This window comes from Bombus pyrosoma, linkage group LG2 (genome assembly GCF_014825855.1).
Source record: "Bombus pyrosoma isolate SC7728 linkage group LG2, ASM1482585v1, whole genome shotgun sequence".
In the NCBI taxonomy this organism is placed as follows: Eukaryota; Metazoa; Arthropoda; class Insecta; order Hymenoptera; family Apidae; genus Bombus; species Bombus pyrosoma.
Genome location: NC_057771.1, coordinates 5,542,593 through 5,559,148, shown reverse-complemented (window position 1 = coordinate 5,559,148; position 16,556 = coordinate 5,542,593). Strand labels below are relative to the sequence as shown.

Below are 16,556 nucleotides of genomic sequence, written 5' to 3'. Positions count from 1 at the left end.
CTTTGAGCAATTTGGACTTGCGGTGAACTATTTGGATAGCTTATCGAGAGAAAAAAGTCAACTGGTTTACGTTATAAACTATCTTGCGTTGTAGAAAGAGTCACAAATTCGAAGTGCCCTGAAATCTACGATATATCGTAGAAGATAGATAGCGGTACGAAAAAAAGCAGCGGATTAAGTAGGAAGAACTGCACAGAGTTTTAACACGCACGATGACAATACCCGTGATTATCGCTATCAGCTAGTGATCACGATGCTGAGCCGGTGTTTGTGAAACGTGAACGCCGATCGCGCATTGGTCGTGAGAACTTTGAAAGTTGCTTATTTCGTACTCGTCACGTGCACAGAACGTGGAGATCGACATCGAACCAACATGCGAGTTCCTATCTCCAACCAATCGAGCGTCAAACTTTCGTCTCACCTCTTAAGGCTCGTGGCAACTTGGAAATCGTGATTGGCTGATCTGGATCCCTCTTCGTTTTGCTGTCACAATTACATTGTTTTTGACGCACGGCACTCGTGGGATTACGCGCGAGCACATCGATCTCATGCTCGCGACATTTCCTGATCTCGCGTCGGATGTGTCGCTGCAAGGTGAGATTAAGCGATAAAACTAGCAAAAAATGAAAGAAGAAGAAAAGGAAACGGATACCAGCATATAATGTAATATCGGGATTTTTATCGCAGACAAAATCTTTCTTCTCTTTCCCCTTCTTGTCTTTTTCTTTCCTCGATCGTGTCTGTTCCCCTCGCTTCATGTTTCTTTCTCCTTTGCCGTTTCACTTTGCGACGATTGAGAATTCGCTACTCGATATCGGCAATCGTTAAGATCTGTCGATCGATCGGTCGATGATCAGTTTCTGCAACGTCGAACGATCGCTGTTACAGTTTTTCATACGACAAATTAATTTGGGCGAGGAGGGCGTGAACGAAAATCAAGGCGACATTGGCTCGAAAGCAGTTGTGGAAAAATCGTTGAGAGGAAAAATTGGATGAAGAGGGGGCGGGAGGAAAGGGAAAAAAAGATGGCAAAGCTAAAGAAGAGCGAGGAAGAGCGATGAAGAGCGATGAAGAGCAAGAGTGGAGAATTGGCGACTCGCAAGATGCTTTGAGATCCGCGTTCGAATTAATCTTTCGCGGACATAAGACATAATGGCACCGAGCAGCTCAATTACGCTCGGATTAGCAATACACGAGGGGTTCCCCTTCTCCCCAAACCACTTCTCTCCTCGAGAATCTGTACTCTCAGTATCCCTTGCACGCTCTCCACCTCGTGCACAATCTACCAGGGCCTTTGAAACGCTATATAAAGTGACAAACTTCCTCGGTGCCGCTGTATTGGCGTTAATACGGCATCACGTTCCGGTCAGGTAATAATCGCCGGATAAAATCTACCGAACGACGATACAGTTCTTAATTCGCATCATCGACATCGCGCCGTTACTCTTCTATTGACTGTTACCGTTGCTGTTGCTACTATCGCTGGCTGCTGCTCTCATCGCTGTCTCTTCGTGTTTGTAAAAATTCGGGACATCGCCATCGAACAGGATCGACCGATTTCAATCAAATCGGACAAATCCATTCGTCTTCTCACTGCTAACTCACGTTCGTCCACGGTGATCCTTTTCGTCAACCATTGAAGGATGATCCCACTCGAAACACGTGCCTGCTGACGACAATAAACGCCGTGAGATCTACAACTAGAATCTATTCTATAACGTACCACACGGGCGGAAGAAGACGTTTGTCACGTAGCATGATCCATTTACGGATCGAGTTATTTGGGTAGGTAATTTTCACGAGTATCGTTCCCCTTTATTGCGCCAGCAAAATACCGCCAAACCTTCAAACCGTTGAACCGTCAAGCACGACAACGATTTTACGATCGAGCACGACTATTCGAACGACTCTCGACTATCGACTTTCGATTCTCGATTCTCGGTCGGTATGCACAGTGATCGTGTATCGTAGCTGTATAGGTTAAAGACAATAGTCATTCGCTGGTCGCGAGTCGTCTTCCTATCTTTGCTATCTTTTCGCGCGCATCCTATACAGTAGCCTTGTTACGAACGTCAGGATGTGTATCGGCACGTTTTCGCTGCACCGCTGACTGACCCGAATACCAGCTCCCCTTTTCATTGCCTGTTACTCGTTCACCTCATATCCCTCTCCCTTTTTATCAACCTGTCCGATACGCGCAAACACCAAACCAATTGTTCTCGTCTCATCGAGAAAAAACGCTTCCTATCTTTCTTTCGCCACCTATTATTCAATCGGCCAATGCACGAATCAAAGAAACCTTAAATTATAACTAATGAACGAACAGCCACGATTAACTTACAATAGCCGACTACTGTTACATATATGTGTGTATGTATATATATATATATATATATATATATATATATATATATATATACACTTTTATATATATATAAATACCTAGAAGAACGGCCAGTCATTGACCACGAAATCCATCATGCAGTAGTTGTAAATACCACCTCTGGTTTCTATATCTCTTTCTTTCTCTGCCTCTGTCGCGTATTATTGGATCTTTCATAAGTCATAAAAGTTCTTCTGTTTCCGTTCTTTTGTATTTATTGTGACAGTTGCATTATCATATATCGACCACCGATATGGAAGTAACATATACGAAAATAACTTAAATTCTTTAACTGATCGTTTCGCGACAAGTCGCGTTACCGAAGAGCCAACGATACGATACACGATTCAACATGGTATAAAATCTGTTACAGATCTACAAATTCCACGAAGATGAGGTGTCTGGCCGTATTAGCGTGTTCTCTATTGGGATTTCTCGAGCTCGCACATTCCCTACCTCGAAATGCTACCGATTACGAAGGTTTGTTGATATTTCCAAATTATTCGACCCATTTCGGCTTTTATCAAAAAGCAAATTTTGGATATTAGATAAAATGGTATTTGTCGTTCTTTGCGACAAACACGTCCTGGCATGTTGATAAGAATCGATTATCTTTATACTTATTCGAATTGACTATTACGTGGCATCCAAGACTCACGAACTCGTGAACTGACATTACCAAGGTCGCCACTTTCCACGCTTTTAAATCGCTTATTAAACACCGTTCACGTTTCTACGTGTGCATGCTCGCGCTTCGAGCTTCGTCCAAATCGGTCGTGTTTCCTGAATTCCGGCAATTTAAATTCGAGTAACTCGAAACGAAATGATTGGTTTTCGTTCAAATTCGATAAAAATTGACGATGATCGAAAGCACGCAGAAAAATAACTTTTCGTTATCGGCGATCGTTACAGGTATCTACTACAAGAACAGTTTTCCTATCGATAATAGTTATCGATAACCAATAAAAACGTGTATCGTCCATGATATTTATCGATAATGGTAACTAAGAAAGTTCTAGTCGTGTTTAATGGTTAATCCTAGACAAAATCGTTCCAAATAAAATACGAATTCGTATTCCGTGACTTTCATAAATTTGGGTCATAACGGTTACGATCCCTGATAAAAATACAAATTTACGTAAACATCGGTAATCTCGTAGTTATTCGCCATGATATTACAAACGAGCGTGTTTCTTTACTCTTTACAGATATGTCCTTTTGGCTAAAATCCGGCCAAGAGAATCTTCGAAGAATTCTAGCTTATCGAAACAACGAAAATCGCGCGAAGAATGTAATTATCTTTATCGGCGATGGCATGGGAATATCTACGATCACAGCTGGTCGAATATACAAAGGCCAAATCAAGGGTAACACCGGCGAGGAATACAAATTGGCTTTCGAAAATTTTCCTAACACTGGATTCGCCAAGGTACTTATACGCGTATACACGTACAACGGTTTGCAGAAGTTTCGTAGCCGAACAAATTTCTATTCGAGTTGTTCTTTATAGACATACAACACCGATAAACAAGTACCCGATTCAGCTGGAACAGCTACCGCGATATTTTCCGGTGTTAAATGCCGATACAAGGTTATTGGATTAGATACGAAAGCTTCGTTTAATCAATGTAACAACGAAACCAACGAGGCGAGCAAAGTTACGACTGTCGCGGATTGGGCGCAACAAAGTGGCATGGATACCGGTAAGCCGCGTCTTATCCTTGCGAAAAGAAGAAAATGATAGGGAAAGAGTTGAGCTGATAATCCGTTGCATTTAGTATGTATGAGATTTAGTATGTATGCGTGGTGTGTATATATATACATATATATAGGTACATGTAGATGCACGTATCAAGCGTAACTATACATACGTATAATTGACCGAATGGAATGGTCGATACGCATAGATAGAACCGGGACTGGCGCGAACGTGACTCGTTAGCAACGACGACCTACTCACGGCCAGCTACCGGTGTTAAACATTAAACATCAGTATCGAATAGACCTTGCCGGGACGAGCTCGAAAACGACACGGCAGAGAGAAGGTCGCGAGCCAACTTTCCGCTTTATCTAGGGCATAACGCTCGTAACTCTCGCTTTTTCACCATTACTTTCCAATATGTCAGTGAATAAAGGAAACGCGAGAACAAACATATTTTTTCCTAGTATAAACTCGCAAATATGAAACGATAGAGACGCGTTAAAATAAGATAAAGCGACTCGGTCGTTGACAAATTTTGGATGATTTTCTCATTTCCTTTTTTGCTGGATCGTTCGGCGAAATACAGGGTTTGTCACGACAACTCGGATCACGCATGCTACTCCGGGTGGATTATACGCTCATACCAATAACCGCGACTGGGAATGCGATACGTCGATACCGGCGCAATATAAAGGTTGCGTAAAGGATATCGCGAGACAACTAATCGAAGACGAACCAGGAAACAAGTTCAAGGTAAGGGTATTTGCCATTTCCCTTGATTTCGCGTACCCTGCTGGCCATAAGTATTAGGACACGTAATTTACTATTCGTACTTACGTTAAGCGTACATGTTCGCAATGACGATGTCGTAACTTTCATCGTACAATGTACATTTTCGATATGTACGTTTCAAATTCTGTACCGTTATAATCGTGATGATCGTCCCTCGTCTTCAAAATGTTTTATATAGCGCGCGTAATAATATATTCGCAAAGATATTCCACGATCCAGAGTTGTCCAGATACTGTCGCTAGCCACCACATTTCCATCCGTATTCGTTGCCGCTTCGAACGTTCGTCTAACGATCGTTTAATTAACGTTAGGTGATTATGGGTGGTGGAGCGCAACATATGGGCTTACCAATGAAGCCGATAGATCCCGATACGTGTGTCAGAGGAGATGGACAAAATTTAGCGGATGTATGGGCTGAGAATAATCCCGACGGGAAAGTGGTGACCAATCTCGAACAGCTTCTCTCCGTCGATATCGCTAATACGTCGAAAATTCTCGGAATTTTTGCTCCTAGTCATCTGCCTTACCACGCTGTGAAGACGGAGCAAACACCGAGCTTAGCTGAGATGACTCAGCAGGCTGTTCGATTGCTTAAAAAAAATGACAAAGGTTTTCTCTTAATGGTGAGTGAATGATCAAACAGATCCAACTTGATGCCAGAACTTTATCGAAATCGTTTGTTCGCGTGAAGAAGCAATGTCGTGGCAAAACGGTTAAAAATATTCGTTGCGGGCATAGGTGGAGAGTGGAAGAATAGACATGGCGCATCACCATAACTGGGCGAAGCTAGCGTTGAGGGAATTATCGGAACTCGAAGAAGCGATATCAGTCGCTCTGCAGGAAGTTAAACTGGAAGAAACGTTGGTGATCGTAACTGCGGATCACTCGCACGCGTTCACCATCAATGGTTACCCGAAACGTGGAAACGATATCCTTGGTTTCGCCAACGATCCAAACAAGCCAAATATACAGTCCTACGAGACGCTCAGCTACATCAATGGTCCAGGATTCTATCATCATAGGCGAAACGATAGCAACAACGTTAACGAAACGTGGAGACCTGTCGATCAAGACAAGGAACGCGGTGAACCATATTACACCCATATGGCTGGCATATACTTGGAAGATGAAACTCACGGGGGCGAAGACGTTGGAGTCTACGCTATAGGTAAAATATAATATTACCCTTGCTTGCTTTCGTCTACCGACGTTACCGAAATATGGAAATTAACGACGAACCAGCGATCGAAAGTAATACTATGCTTTTATGAAATCAACAGATACTATGTCGTATGAAATTTAAATCGTCTATTCAGAATCTTATCGATTGAATATGAATGATGAAGTGGAATGAAGTGGAAGTTAGCCTGCTGTAAATAATATCGCTAAAATTAATTAAGATAGCGCATCAAATTGAAAAACCGTCCCTATCTTATCTATATAACTTGACAATCAACGTTGCATAATGCACTGTTCAACTGGCGAAATTGCTGTATGTTTGACATTGACAGATACCATTTTATTTATTGCAGATTAACTTCCAGTAGCTTTATTGCGTCATAATATTTTACGATAACTCTGAAACATAAAACAAAGGATACAATTTTGTGCTATCAATTTCTACGATATTTATCAATCTTGTATTCTTCAATTTCTGACTCTATATTCTACTTGAAGAAATATAATTAACGCTTAAATATTTTTCAGGTCCGTACTCCCACTTGATTCGCGGCACTTTCGAGCAAAATTACATCGCTCACGTAGTAGCGTATGCGGCGTGCCTCAAAAACTGGCCTTCCCACTGTGATAACTCTTACAACTCGGTATCTCAACCTACTAGTTCCCCTATTGTGTTTTTCTTGACGTCCGTGCTGTTTTTAATCGTCACCGAGTTCGATTAATCGTATGTATTAACCATAAACACGAACAACACGCGTGACGAGTATGCCTCTTCTTGCTGATCGTACTTCCGCGTTTTCCTCGCTATTCTTTCTCGCTCAAATATCCTTTGCCTAGGTCTCGTCTATCCCATCTTCTTCACCAATCGTTGAATTCTTCCATAGCCAATTATAATTTACGCGTCAAATATGTTTGATACCTTTCCTATTTTTCGTTACTTCCCCTCTGTATTCCTCTTTCTCTTCTCTATCTCTTTCTTCGATTTTGAAAGCAGTACAAAAGACACACGTGTACACCGCTCGAAAGTATTCGAACTTCTTTTCCTTATTTTTGCCACAGGATGTAATTTAATTACGGGATCACGAGCCAAAGTTACGTGTTAACAAATAACGACTGCGATCTGTATTATTGTTATTTTATTTTTACGACACGATAAAGTTGGTTTTATCGCCTTTGAAACACAGATGAAATAAGAAGGATTTTTATAAGCTGCAAATCAACTAAAGCGTTGTTTCGAACGCTTATGAGCGGTAGTGTACACATACGCATAAGCGGCAAATATGTTCGCAAATAACTACTGGTACGTTTGATCTAGAATACAATGATCGACAATACGAATTGTCCTTTGTATATAATTTTCACGATTCATATTGTATTTCAATGTCTGGCTCAACTTACTATAGTATATTTATACACTCGCGTACGTGTATGCGTGCGTAATGTAAAGGCTCGTTCAGACGCGTCTAATAATTTAGTCGAGTAGTTTAGTAAGACGTTTCAATGGTTTAGTCGAGTGGCGAGTAATTTTAGTAACTTACCGTGTGTGGACGAAAGTGTAGTCGAGTAATTTAGTGAAACGATTTGGTCGATCTTCTAATGGATGTAGAAAGATCCGTTTCGAACGTACGTGTATTTCAAACGTATCCATAGTATTATGGCAATAAAATCTAATAAAACGGATCTTCTCGACAAAGTCGTTCTACCAAACTAACGAACGCGTCTGAACGGGCCTTAACGCCCTTGCAGGCGCGTGTCAGACAACGTAAGTTATTTAATTAATGCAGTTTCATCTGTGATATATACGCAAATTAGCTGGTAATCGTAACCATAACTATAATTGTACTCGTTTTTGAAAAGTATGCGGTTCGCTTACAGTTGACCAAACGAAAAAAAAATCGAACGGAGAACTGTTTCCGATGTACGACGATACGAAACATTGAGAGCAGAAGCGAGTAAAATAATGTTGTAAACTCGCATTTAGAAAAGAAGTAGCTTAGCTCGTTTTCGCGCTCAATGCCACGTATATGTTTTCATTTACTCGATCTTAGGCGAGAACGTTCGTCCGTCTTGGTCGATTCCTCCTCCGTTCCACTCCGATCCCCCTTCGACCTTTCTAAAAAGAATCAACGATGCCCCTGACACACATTTCAATCAACTAATTCGTCTACGCAATTAAACGTAAATCCTGAAATGCAAGAGGAACGAGAACACGGTCCTAGCATCTCAGATACGTCAATTCTGAAAAGTTCTACGAATCGACGTCGAATATGTGGAAATCGGGAATACAAAAATACACGGAGACAGGAAAAAGCGTCTCGTGAGGATAATTTATTAAAACGGTAACAAAATGTACATATAAGTATGCATAAAGACGCTAGAGCCGATTTTGTCAAGAGCCCTTCGATTCATCGAGCACGCACGTAGTATCAGACTAATTCTCGATTATACAAGTTCCAACTTTATTTTCTTCAAAGTGGAAAATATTTTACTCTACATTTTTTACCTACTTTCGAATGAAAAATAATGTGCTGCCAATCGTCAGCACCTACCTAGTTGGGAATTTCTCAAATTCACGTATACCCGACGAGTTTTCAAGCCGTAAAAGCATACACCTTGCCGTTGATAGCCCCAACGATAAGAGCGTATACAGGCGCGCGTGTATACTTTATCCGCGTGTGTGATACGGAAGACTAGAGTACAATGGATTTCCCTTTGACAATGGTAATGTAGTAATTCTTATAGATAAGAGGGTTAGTATTATCGCTAACGAAGTTTCGGTCTGGCTTGACCGACGCAAACGGATTTTTACACGGTTGTAAAAGAACTTCGACGTCAGCGACGGAATTTATTCGATTTATTTCCCAAAGCATTTCTTGCGCAGTGTAAGACGTGATGGTGGTTGGAGCTAACGTCTTGGAAAACTCGCGTATCGTTTCCAGCCATGTGTCTTTCCCTGCAAACCCAGTCGTCCGATAAAGACCTGGATTGAAGAGACAAATTAAATCAGGAGTAGCAAGAGTTTGCGATGGGTCGCGCACCAAGCAGTGATAAAGCTTCTCCGGTTTAAACGTAACGATAACAGCTCGACCAGCGGATTTACATTTCTTACAAATTGGAACCATGGATAAAAGTCTAGGAGGCACGTCTTTCGGTAATTGTAACTCTGGTCCAATCAAGATCAAATGGAGCTTCTGTAAGTTCGGTAAGAAATGAAGAAACAGTTTCTCCCAGACGTCTAAGTGTATACCTTCGAATTGGAATTCCGCGCCAAGTATATGAATAGTCCATTCGGTTCTATTTCGCCATTCGGGGCAAGAAATCTGCATGGAATAAAGGGCTGTCAGTGGAATCGTGCACAGATGCGATAATAGAGCGTACGTATAACAATCCATTTGACGGTAATACAAGGAACTCCCGTAAATTCGATGCATTAATTCATCGAAATGGAATTCTGGCTGCGCGACGAACATTTCCAAATGAGCGTTCGGAATTTTCGGATTAACGTAACCGTGTTTCTGTTGAAGCTGCAAAATTCTTTGATAAACTCGGAACTCTTCGCACCAATTTTTATGTTCGTCGCCATGCTCCTCGCAAAAGAATTCCATCCCGCAGTGCGCGCAGCAGATTAGTTTTTCGCTAAAGCGACGACAAACTCGACAAACTCTAGGATATAATATGATTTCCTTTTCCCAAAGATCCAACGATCTTTTGACCTCAGACTCGAGTATCGCCAGCAATTTTAGCCGATAAATACGGTACTGGTCCGCGTCCAATTGCACGCCCGAACCATCAGAGAGTGTCAAGACGATGGATGAATAAATCTCTGTCAGTGCTTCGCACAAGTCACGATGCTGCGACAGTCCCTGCGTTTGATGCATTATCGAGCAGTAAGACACCATTTGGCAACGCTCGCAGAATAACCGAGACTTCTTCGAGCAAACCATACAAAGGCTAGACACGAATACGAACCGTGGTTTTACCTTTAATTCGATGCATTCGTCCTCTACGCTCTCATTCTCCTCTGATAATATCGATGAGTTAATTAAAAATAGAGACGGTTGAACCAAAGGATACATTAATCGAGAACGTACACCGATTGGATCATTCGTTTGGTGAAAACACTCTGTCCTTTCTTTCTGGTAACGCATAACATCGGGTGTTATAGTTTTCTCTGTTGTTCCTCTTCTTTCTCTCTCTTCCTTCGCTTTCGCTTCATCGCAAGTCGTTGATTTCTCACAAGCGACGTTACACTTCGACGATCTCAACGGTGGTAACTTGCTTCCTTTGCTCCGATGTTTTCTGCGGCCCATCGCAGATTCTTCGAAGCTCGTGCACTGTCACTTTATTCAAATTTGAAATTAATTACGATACTGACGTGTTTTATTCCCTTCTTTCCTCTTATTTCCTTTCTCTCTCTCTCTCTCTCTTTCTCTTCGATAATTTGATATTTATTATATTAATCAGCTATAGTGGGAAACGTTCGAACACTCGCGAAGGTATGTGAACCCTTATGGAAACTGTTTTTAAATATATGGGTTATGCAAAAAATTTCGCACGTACATACAATGTGATACGATTATCATGATCACATTGGTAAATCAATAGGATCGCCTTTTCAGTTTTGTAGCTGTATATTTAATGTTTCGGTTTTGTTTTAATTGAATGTATTATGTAACAAAGAGCTTTCAAGTGTTTCTTAATTATGCAATCTATTATATACAAGTGTTGGATCTAAGTTTATCTAGATCGAAAGCATGTAACGAAGAAATGCAAATGAACGAGCAACCGAATCCGATTAAGAATACACGGGGAGGGGAGAGAGAGAGAGAGAGAGAAAACAGAGGATACGAGAAAAGAAGATTAAAATTTTTACTAAAAATTTTCACTAAACACGAACGATAAATAGGAAACTCTCTTACCTTGTAATATTACACTAAATCTTGATAATATAAGAGTAACAAACTACGAAATAATATTTATGATGTATATGAATTCATTATTATTAAAAAGAAAAACAATTATCCGATTCTATTTCAAACGATATCACGTAAATAACGTGTGATCGATTTGACAATAGAAGGGCGCACAATGGACGCAAACTAACTCGTCGAAGTCTCATATAATACGCATGCATCGTCTAGACAGAACTCTCTTACGGGCACTATGCCCATTGCCCAGATAAAGTATTTCGAGCATCGTTCCTCGGTGTATACCCCTTATGCCCAGGGTAACTTGCATCTAAATTAATTAGTCCTCGTTTGTAATAAGATGAATTTATTACAAAGCAGCCGCGTGCTTTTTTATCTCTTTCTTCGATTTCCTATTGAATTCTCCACCTAAATCAATATTTTTGCATTATTTTACAATCATCAAAGCTTTTGTTAAATTCTTTATTCCACTATTCAACACAAGACTACATTCTTTTTCAGCATGTATCTTCCTCTTGCATTAGTCGTACGTACGTGAAAGAATATATACGAAAATAAATAATTGTATAATTTTTTGTTTATTACTTTAATTTTCCAATTCACTTTATAAAAATTTCTTTTTGCATTCTAAACATATGTTCAGCATATTCCTGTTATATATTTCCCGTTTGTTTTATGTAAATTTAATTTCTTATATTTAACGAAAGAAACAATTTCATTTATGGAAGAGTACATGACAACCGCCACCTGCGTTAACTTTGCGATATAAAATACTAATCCTATTTTATAGATTTTCATAACATTCAGAAAATTCGTTCTCAGATTAGTTTTGCTTTTTATCATTTTTACAAACTGAAACGTATCGGTAAAGTAAATTTCTTTTTTTCGTTACGCTTCCATACAAACAATAAAATCGGTTATATCGTTTATCATCAACCAATTATTATCCAATTGTCTGTTTTTTATCTATATGATCTCGCGTATCTTTGGTACATCTTTAACTCAATAGTTCGAAATTACAACTTTAAACTCGTCAAACTTGAACTCGTCGACATACATATTACATTGCGTGAATATTATATAACACGTACATATGTACCATGAAAGAGTGTATACATCATTCACGGTTCAATAACTAGATTACTAATGTTTCGTATTACAGCTGTTCATACTTTTTCGCTGGTAACTGAGAACGCCTCCACGTGGTTGAACGACGAACGAATATGGAGCCGTATTATACGTTCAAGGTAGGTTATACGGCATCGAGGTTATGTTTTCCACGTTGAAACATCATCAATTTGGCAATACAGTATTTTCTTGTTTTATTGCCAAAAGATTATTTATAAAAATACCACTAACAGCCAGAATATCTGTATCAATGTTAAATATCTCGTACGTAAAATCAAAAATATTAAGCTACGCAATTATGCAATTACAATGGAAACACCTTTTTTACACATAAACATGGCATTTTAACCTGTAGCATCTCTATCTCGATCAAATTTTTTGTACAATATAATATCGTTTTTCATGGTAGATTATTGATATAAACAATTACACTTTTATTTCAAGCTATAACCATTTCCTATTTTTTGGCAATCTTTTAGATAACGAACCTCCATTTACTCAGGATGTTATTATTTCTAAAATTTTATATCGGTAGATATCTATTAAATGTCTAAACGTATCATTATACGAATTCTATTAATTTCACTGTCATTTTCCATTTTTTGACTTTCATAATTTTACTCGTATCATATTTGCCAATTACCTTGATCCTATCATTAACTGCGCGACCATGAAATTGTGTTTCATTGTCTTTCATTTTCTCGTTACTCCGTTATGAATAGTTTTCATCGAATTTTCCATTTGATCATGATTACGAAACGATCGATTACGAAACAGGTAAAAAGCAATGCGTTTGACTTCATCCCAAATGGATAATGGATACAAATATCGATATCGATCATTAAGAATTAGTCAATTCACGCCTAATGTCATTCCGATGCGTAAGATATGGAAATATTATGTACTTTCAAAATGAACACACAATAAATACTTTTTTCTGTACAGAATGCATGCTTTTTCTTATACGATGCTAATTTTCGTTTGACAGTTTTGTACAGCAAGAATAAAAAGATAAGCTGTCCTATGTGCAATGAAAAGAGATCTTTCTTTTACTGTACAGCATTGTAATTATTATTAATTATATGGTGAAGAGAGAAAATATATCAAAGATGGAAACTCTAGAGCAATCCAATAATGTTAATGATGATAATAGCGATGGTGGTAGTAATGACGAAAACGATGATAGTGATGATGATCATGATGACATTTACGGTGACGATGATGATGACGATAATGATGATATTGATGTTGGTGATGACGATGATGATGACGATAATGATAATGATGACGATGACGATTATGATGATGATAATGAAAATGATAATGATAAATGCAATGACGATGATGAAGAACAGGAGGATGAGGACGTTGATGCTGTAGATGATGATGATAATAATAATAACAATAATGATAACAATAATAGTAATAATAGTAATGCTCGTTAATTACACATCAGTTACAACAATTACACTCACATTCTTCTGATTAAGATGCAAACTCGCAATCTTTGTCCGAGTTCAAAAGAATAGCAGCAATCATCTTTTTCGTTACAGTTTTCGATAGTACTGCTTGGAAAGCGATTTATCAAGAATGAGCCATGCTAATGTAGGAATGAAGGTGTACGCAAGTAATTTATCAGACATACGACAGAGAAAATCAGAAAAGAAATTTCGCGCGAACAGAATGGTGGGACTAGATAGTGATGAATCACTTCGATCGAATATTTCCGATATTACCATGGAAGTGGAAATTAAAACTGATGAAGAAACGGAAAGCGATGGAGAACATACACAGCGACTTATACCATCGCCAATTGATCATCAATGTATTAACGATGATGCGAAAAAATCAGTTACACGAGACACTCAATTTAGGCAATTCAGAGATGAGAATGTTTGGTCTATATCTATACAAATGTTTGTGCCTTTTCTGTTAGCTGGTTTTGGTATGGTGGCTGCCAGTATGTTACTGGATGTTGTGCAGGTACGTACGGTACCGAATTTGATAGGAGCGCAATATAAAAACATTGAGAAAATGTTTAAACGCACACGTCGGTTGATTTCCTTCTTTCCTGTAGCATTGGCCTGTATATCAAACAGTATCCGAAGTATATATATTGGTGCCAGCATTGCTTGGCTTGAAAGGAAACTTGGAAATGACATTAGCTTCACGATTTTCAACTCATGCAAATCTTGGACACATGGATACAAAGAAACAGCAATGGACTTTGATCGTTGGAAATCTAGCTTTAATACAATGTCAAGCAACCGTAGTAGGCTTATTGGCTTCTTTAGCTGCTATCATACTTGGTTGGATTCCAGAAGCACAGTTTGATATTTACCACGCGCTTTTGTTATGCGCCAGTGCCTTAGTTACTGCATCCATAGCAAGCTTTTTGTTGAGCTTGGTGATGGTCGCAGTTATATTATTATCCAAACAGATAAACATCGATCCAGATAATATAGCCACACCAATTGCAGCTTCCCTTGGTGATTTAACCACTTTGATGCTTCTTTCAGGAATTGCATCTCTTCTATTCAAAGCAACAGGTAAATGTGTATATTTGTATATATGTATATGTAAACACGAAAGTGTATACATTTGTTTAAAAGTAGAATAACTTTCCACTAACCAAACATTCGCAACATTATTTCAGAATATGCACAATGGATAGCACCCGTATTAATAATATTTCATGTCATTGTTACGCCACTTTGGTATTATATCGCAGCTAAAAATCCATTTACCAAGGAAATATTAGATTATGGCTGGGCACCTGTGATATGTGCAATGTTAATTAGCAGGTATTTACATATTCTTCATTTTGGAAATGCATGCAACTTTAAATCAACATTGGTCACTTAACAGCAATGTTTCTATTAATTTTAGTATGGGTGGTTTGATACTGGATTATACGGTATCCAATTACAAAGGTATAGCAGTATTTCAATTAGTAATAAACGGCGTTGGTGGTAATCTAGCTGCTGTTCAGGCTAGTAGAATATCCACGTCTTTGCATAAGGATTGCCGATTTAATAATCAAGAAACACCTGTCGTTCGTTTCAACCCATTCTACGTTTTCTGTACCAAAGGTACGTCAATTATAACAAAACTTAAGATGTCTTCCATATGGTACAACGGGAATGTATTACAGGCGGACATGCAAGGACTGCTAGAGTTCTGTTAACAATGGTAATACCTGGTCATTTGATATTTAGTTATACCATTAGTTACCTCCAAGCTGGCCATACTTCCTTTACGCCTATATTTCTCATTGTTTATCTGACTGCCGCTTTAGTACAGGTATACAGCTAATTTCTTATCAGTGCTTGTATTATATAATCAACAAAAAACGCAATGAACAATTAGATCATTGCATTCGTATTTTCGTTTGAACGTTAGGTAGTATTATTGTTATACATCACACAATTGATGGTTGTATGGATGTGGATACGAGGAATGGACCCAGATAGTTCTGCAATACCATATCTAACTGCGGCAGGTGATTTGATAGGAACAGCACTACTAGGAATCGCGTTTCACCTACTGTATGCCATTGGAGATGGAGATTCTGATGTTGGAGACTGATTGGATTTTGTATTCAGAGCTCGCGTGAGATACCGAATGCGTATAGAGAGGAGAACATTGACGGTTTTATGTGATGTTTAATTGAGCTTGAAATATTTCATGCAATTCCTATCTTTATATATTGTATTCTGTAACAAGTCATATTATTATTTCTTTTATCCTTTGTTTTCTTTACTATTTTCTTATAGCTTATTTCTTTCTTTGCCATTTTTCGTTGTACAGTACTTTTCCTTGATTTTGATGCAAATGTAAAAAATAATGAATATTATGGATGGAGGAAAGTTATCTGATCTTGGAGCAAATCTTGGGATTGTTTCAAAGTCAGTTATCTCATAGGCAATACGTTCGTGAAGTTTACACGATATGTGATCGAATTGTTCGATTCTTAAATATCAATATTTACGTATTTTTACATGTATGTTATTAATGTATAAAGATACATACTTATCGTTTGTATTTCTCTATACCATCATGCAAACACGTATGTACAAACGTTAATAACATTTGACGAACACAGCGTTCATTTCAATTGCCATTTTTAAAATGAGCACGTCCAGCATATCGTATATAACGCAACATGCTCAACTATTTTGTACCAAATATTGTACTTACTAGTCGAAATAAATTCGACTAAAATATATACGTCGTTGTACCTTTACTATTTCTCATCAATTTCCAGGTTTCCCCCTGTTATATTTTTATTACGTACGGTATTATAATTGCTTTAAAAATTAAAGCACGTAGTCCAGAATCAGAACGAACGTTAAAGGGGAAATGGATTAAGAGGAAACGCAGAAGGAGAAAAAAGTGAGGAAAAGTAGAAGAGAAGTATGAGTAGATAGAGGCTTCACGATAA

General features: G+C 38.6%; 3 protein-coding genes across 8 annotated transcripts; 2 read left to right on the top strand and 1 right to left on the bottom strand.

The window, feature by feature from the left end:
* Positions 1-1,239: 1,239 nt before the first annotated feature.
* On the top strand, positions 1,240-7,977 carry LOC122575256 (alkaline phosphatase 4-like). 2 transcript variants are annotated; one of them, XM_043743961.1, is made up of 8 exons: positions 1,240-1,370; positions 2,757-2,863; positions 3,592-3,812; positions 3,894-4,086; positions 4,672-4,838; positions 5,189-5,500; positions 5,616-6,045; positions 6,585-7,977. In XM_043743961.1, exons 2-8 carry the CDS (start codon positions 2,776-2,778, stop codon positions 6,776-6,778), a joined length of 1,605 nt encoding a protein of 534 aa, XP_043599896.1. In that variant the 5' UTR covers positions 1,240-1,370; positions 2,757-2,775; the 3' UTR covers positions 6,779-7,977. The 2 variants fall into 2 exon arrangements, with proteins under 2 accessions (XP_043599896.1, XP_043599905.1); XM_043743970.1 differs by having other exon boundaries at positions 1,266-1,785.
* A 386-nt stretch (positions 7,978-8,363) lies between these two features.
* LOC122575315 (putative protein MSS51 homolog, mitochondrial) lies at positions 8,364-11,399 on the bottom strand. Of its 5 annotated transcripts, XM_043744129.1 has the most exons (4): positions 10,976-11,399; positions 10,026-10,396; positions 9,304-9,376; positions 8,364-9,247 (listed from the first exon to the last, which is right to left on the bottom strand). In XM_043744129.1, exons 2-4 carry the CDS (start codon positions 10,364-10,366, stop codon positions 8,747-8,749), a joined length of 915 nt encoding a protein of 304 aa, XP_043600064.1. In that variant the 5' UTR covers positions 10,367-10,396; positions 10,976-11,399; the 3' UTR covers positions 8,364-8,746. The 5 variants fall into 5 exon arrangements, with proteins under 5 accessions (XP_043600064.1, XP_043600047.1, XP_043600056.1 ...); XM_043744112.1 differs by having other exon boundaries at positions 8,364-9,036; positions 9,157-10,396; positions 10,976-11,396; XM_043744121.1 differs by having other exon boundaries at positions 8,364-9,376; positions 10,037-10,396; positions 10,976-11,393.
* A 698-nt stretch (positions 11,400-12,097) lies between these two features.
* LOC122575344 (solute carrier family 41 member 1-like) lies at positions 12,098-16,358 on the top strand. The gene is made up of 7 exons (XM_043744140.1): positions 12,098-12,231; positions 13,666-14,095; positions 14,190-14,661; positions 14,769-14,916; positions 15,002-15,204; positions 15,267-15,415; positions 15,515-16,358. Exons 2-7 carry the CDS (start codon positions 13,703-13,705, stop codon positions 15,698-15,700), a joined length of 1,551 nt encoding a protein of 516 aa, XP_043600075.1. The 5' UTR covers positions 12,098-12,231; positions 13,666-13,702; the 3' UTR covers positions 15,701-16,358.
* Positions 16,359-16,556: the final 198 nt, after the last annotated feature.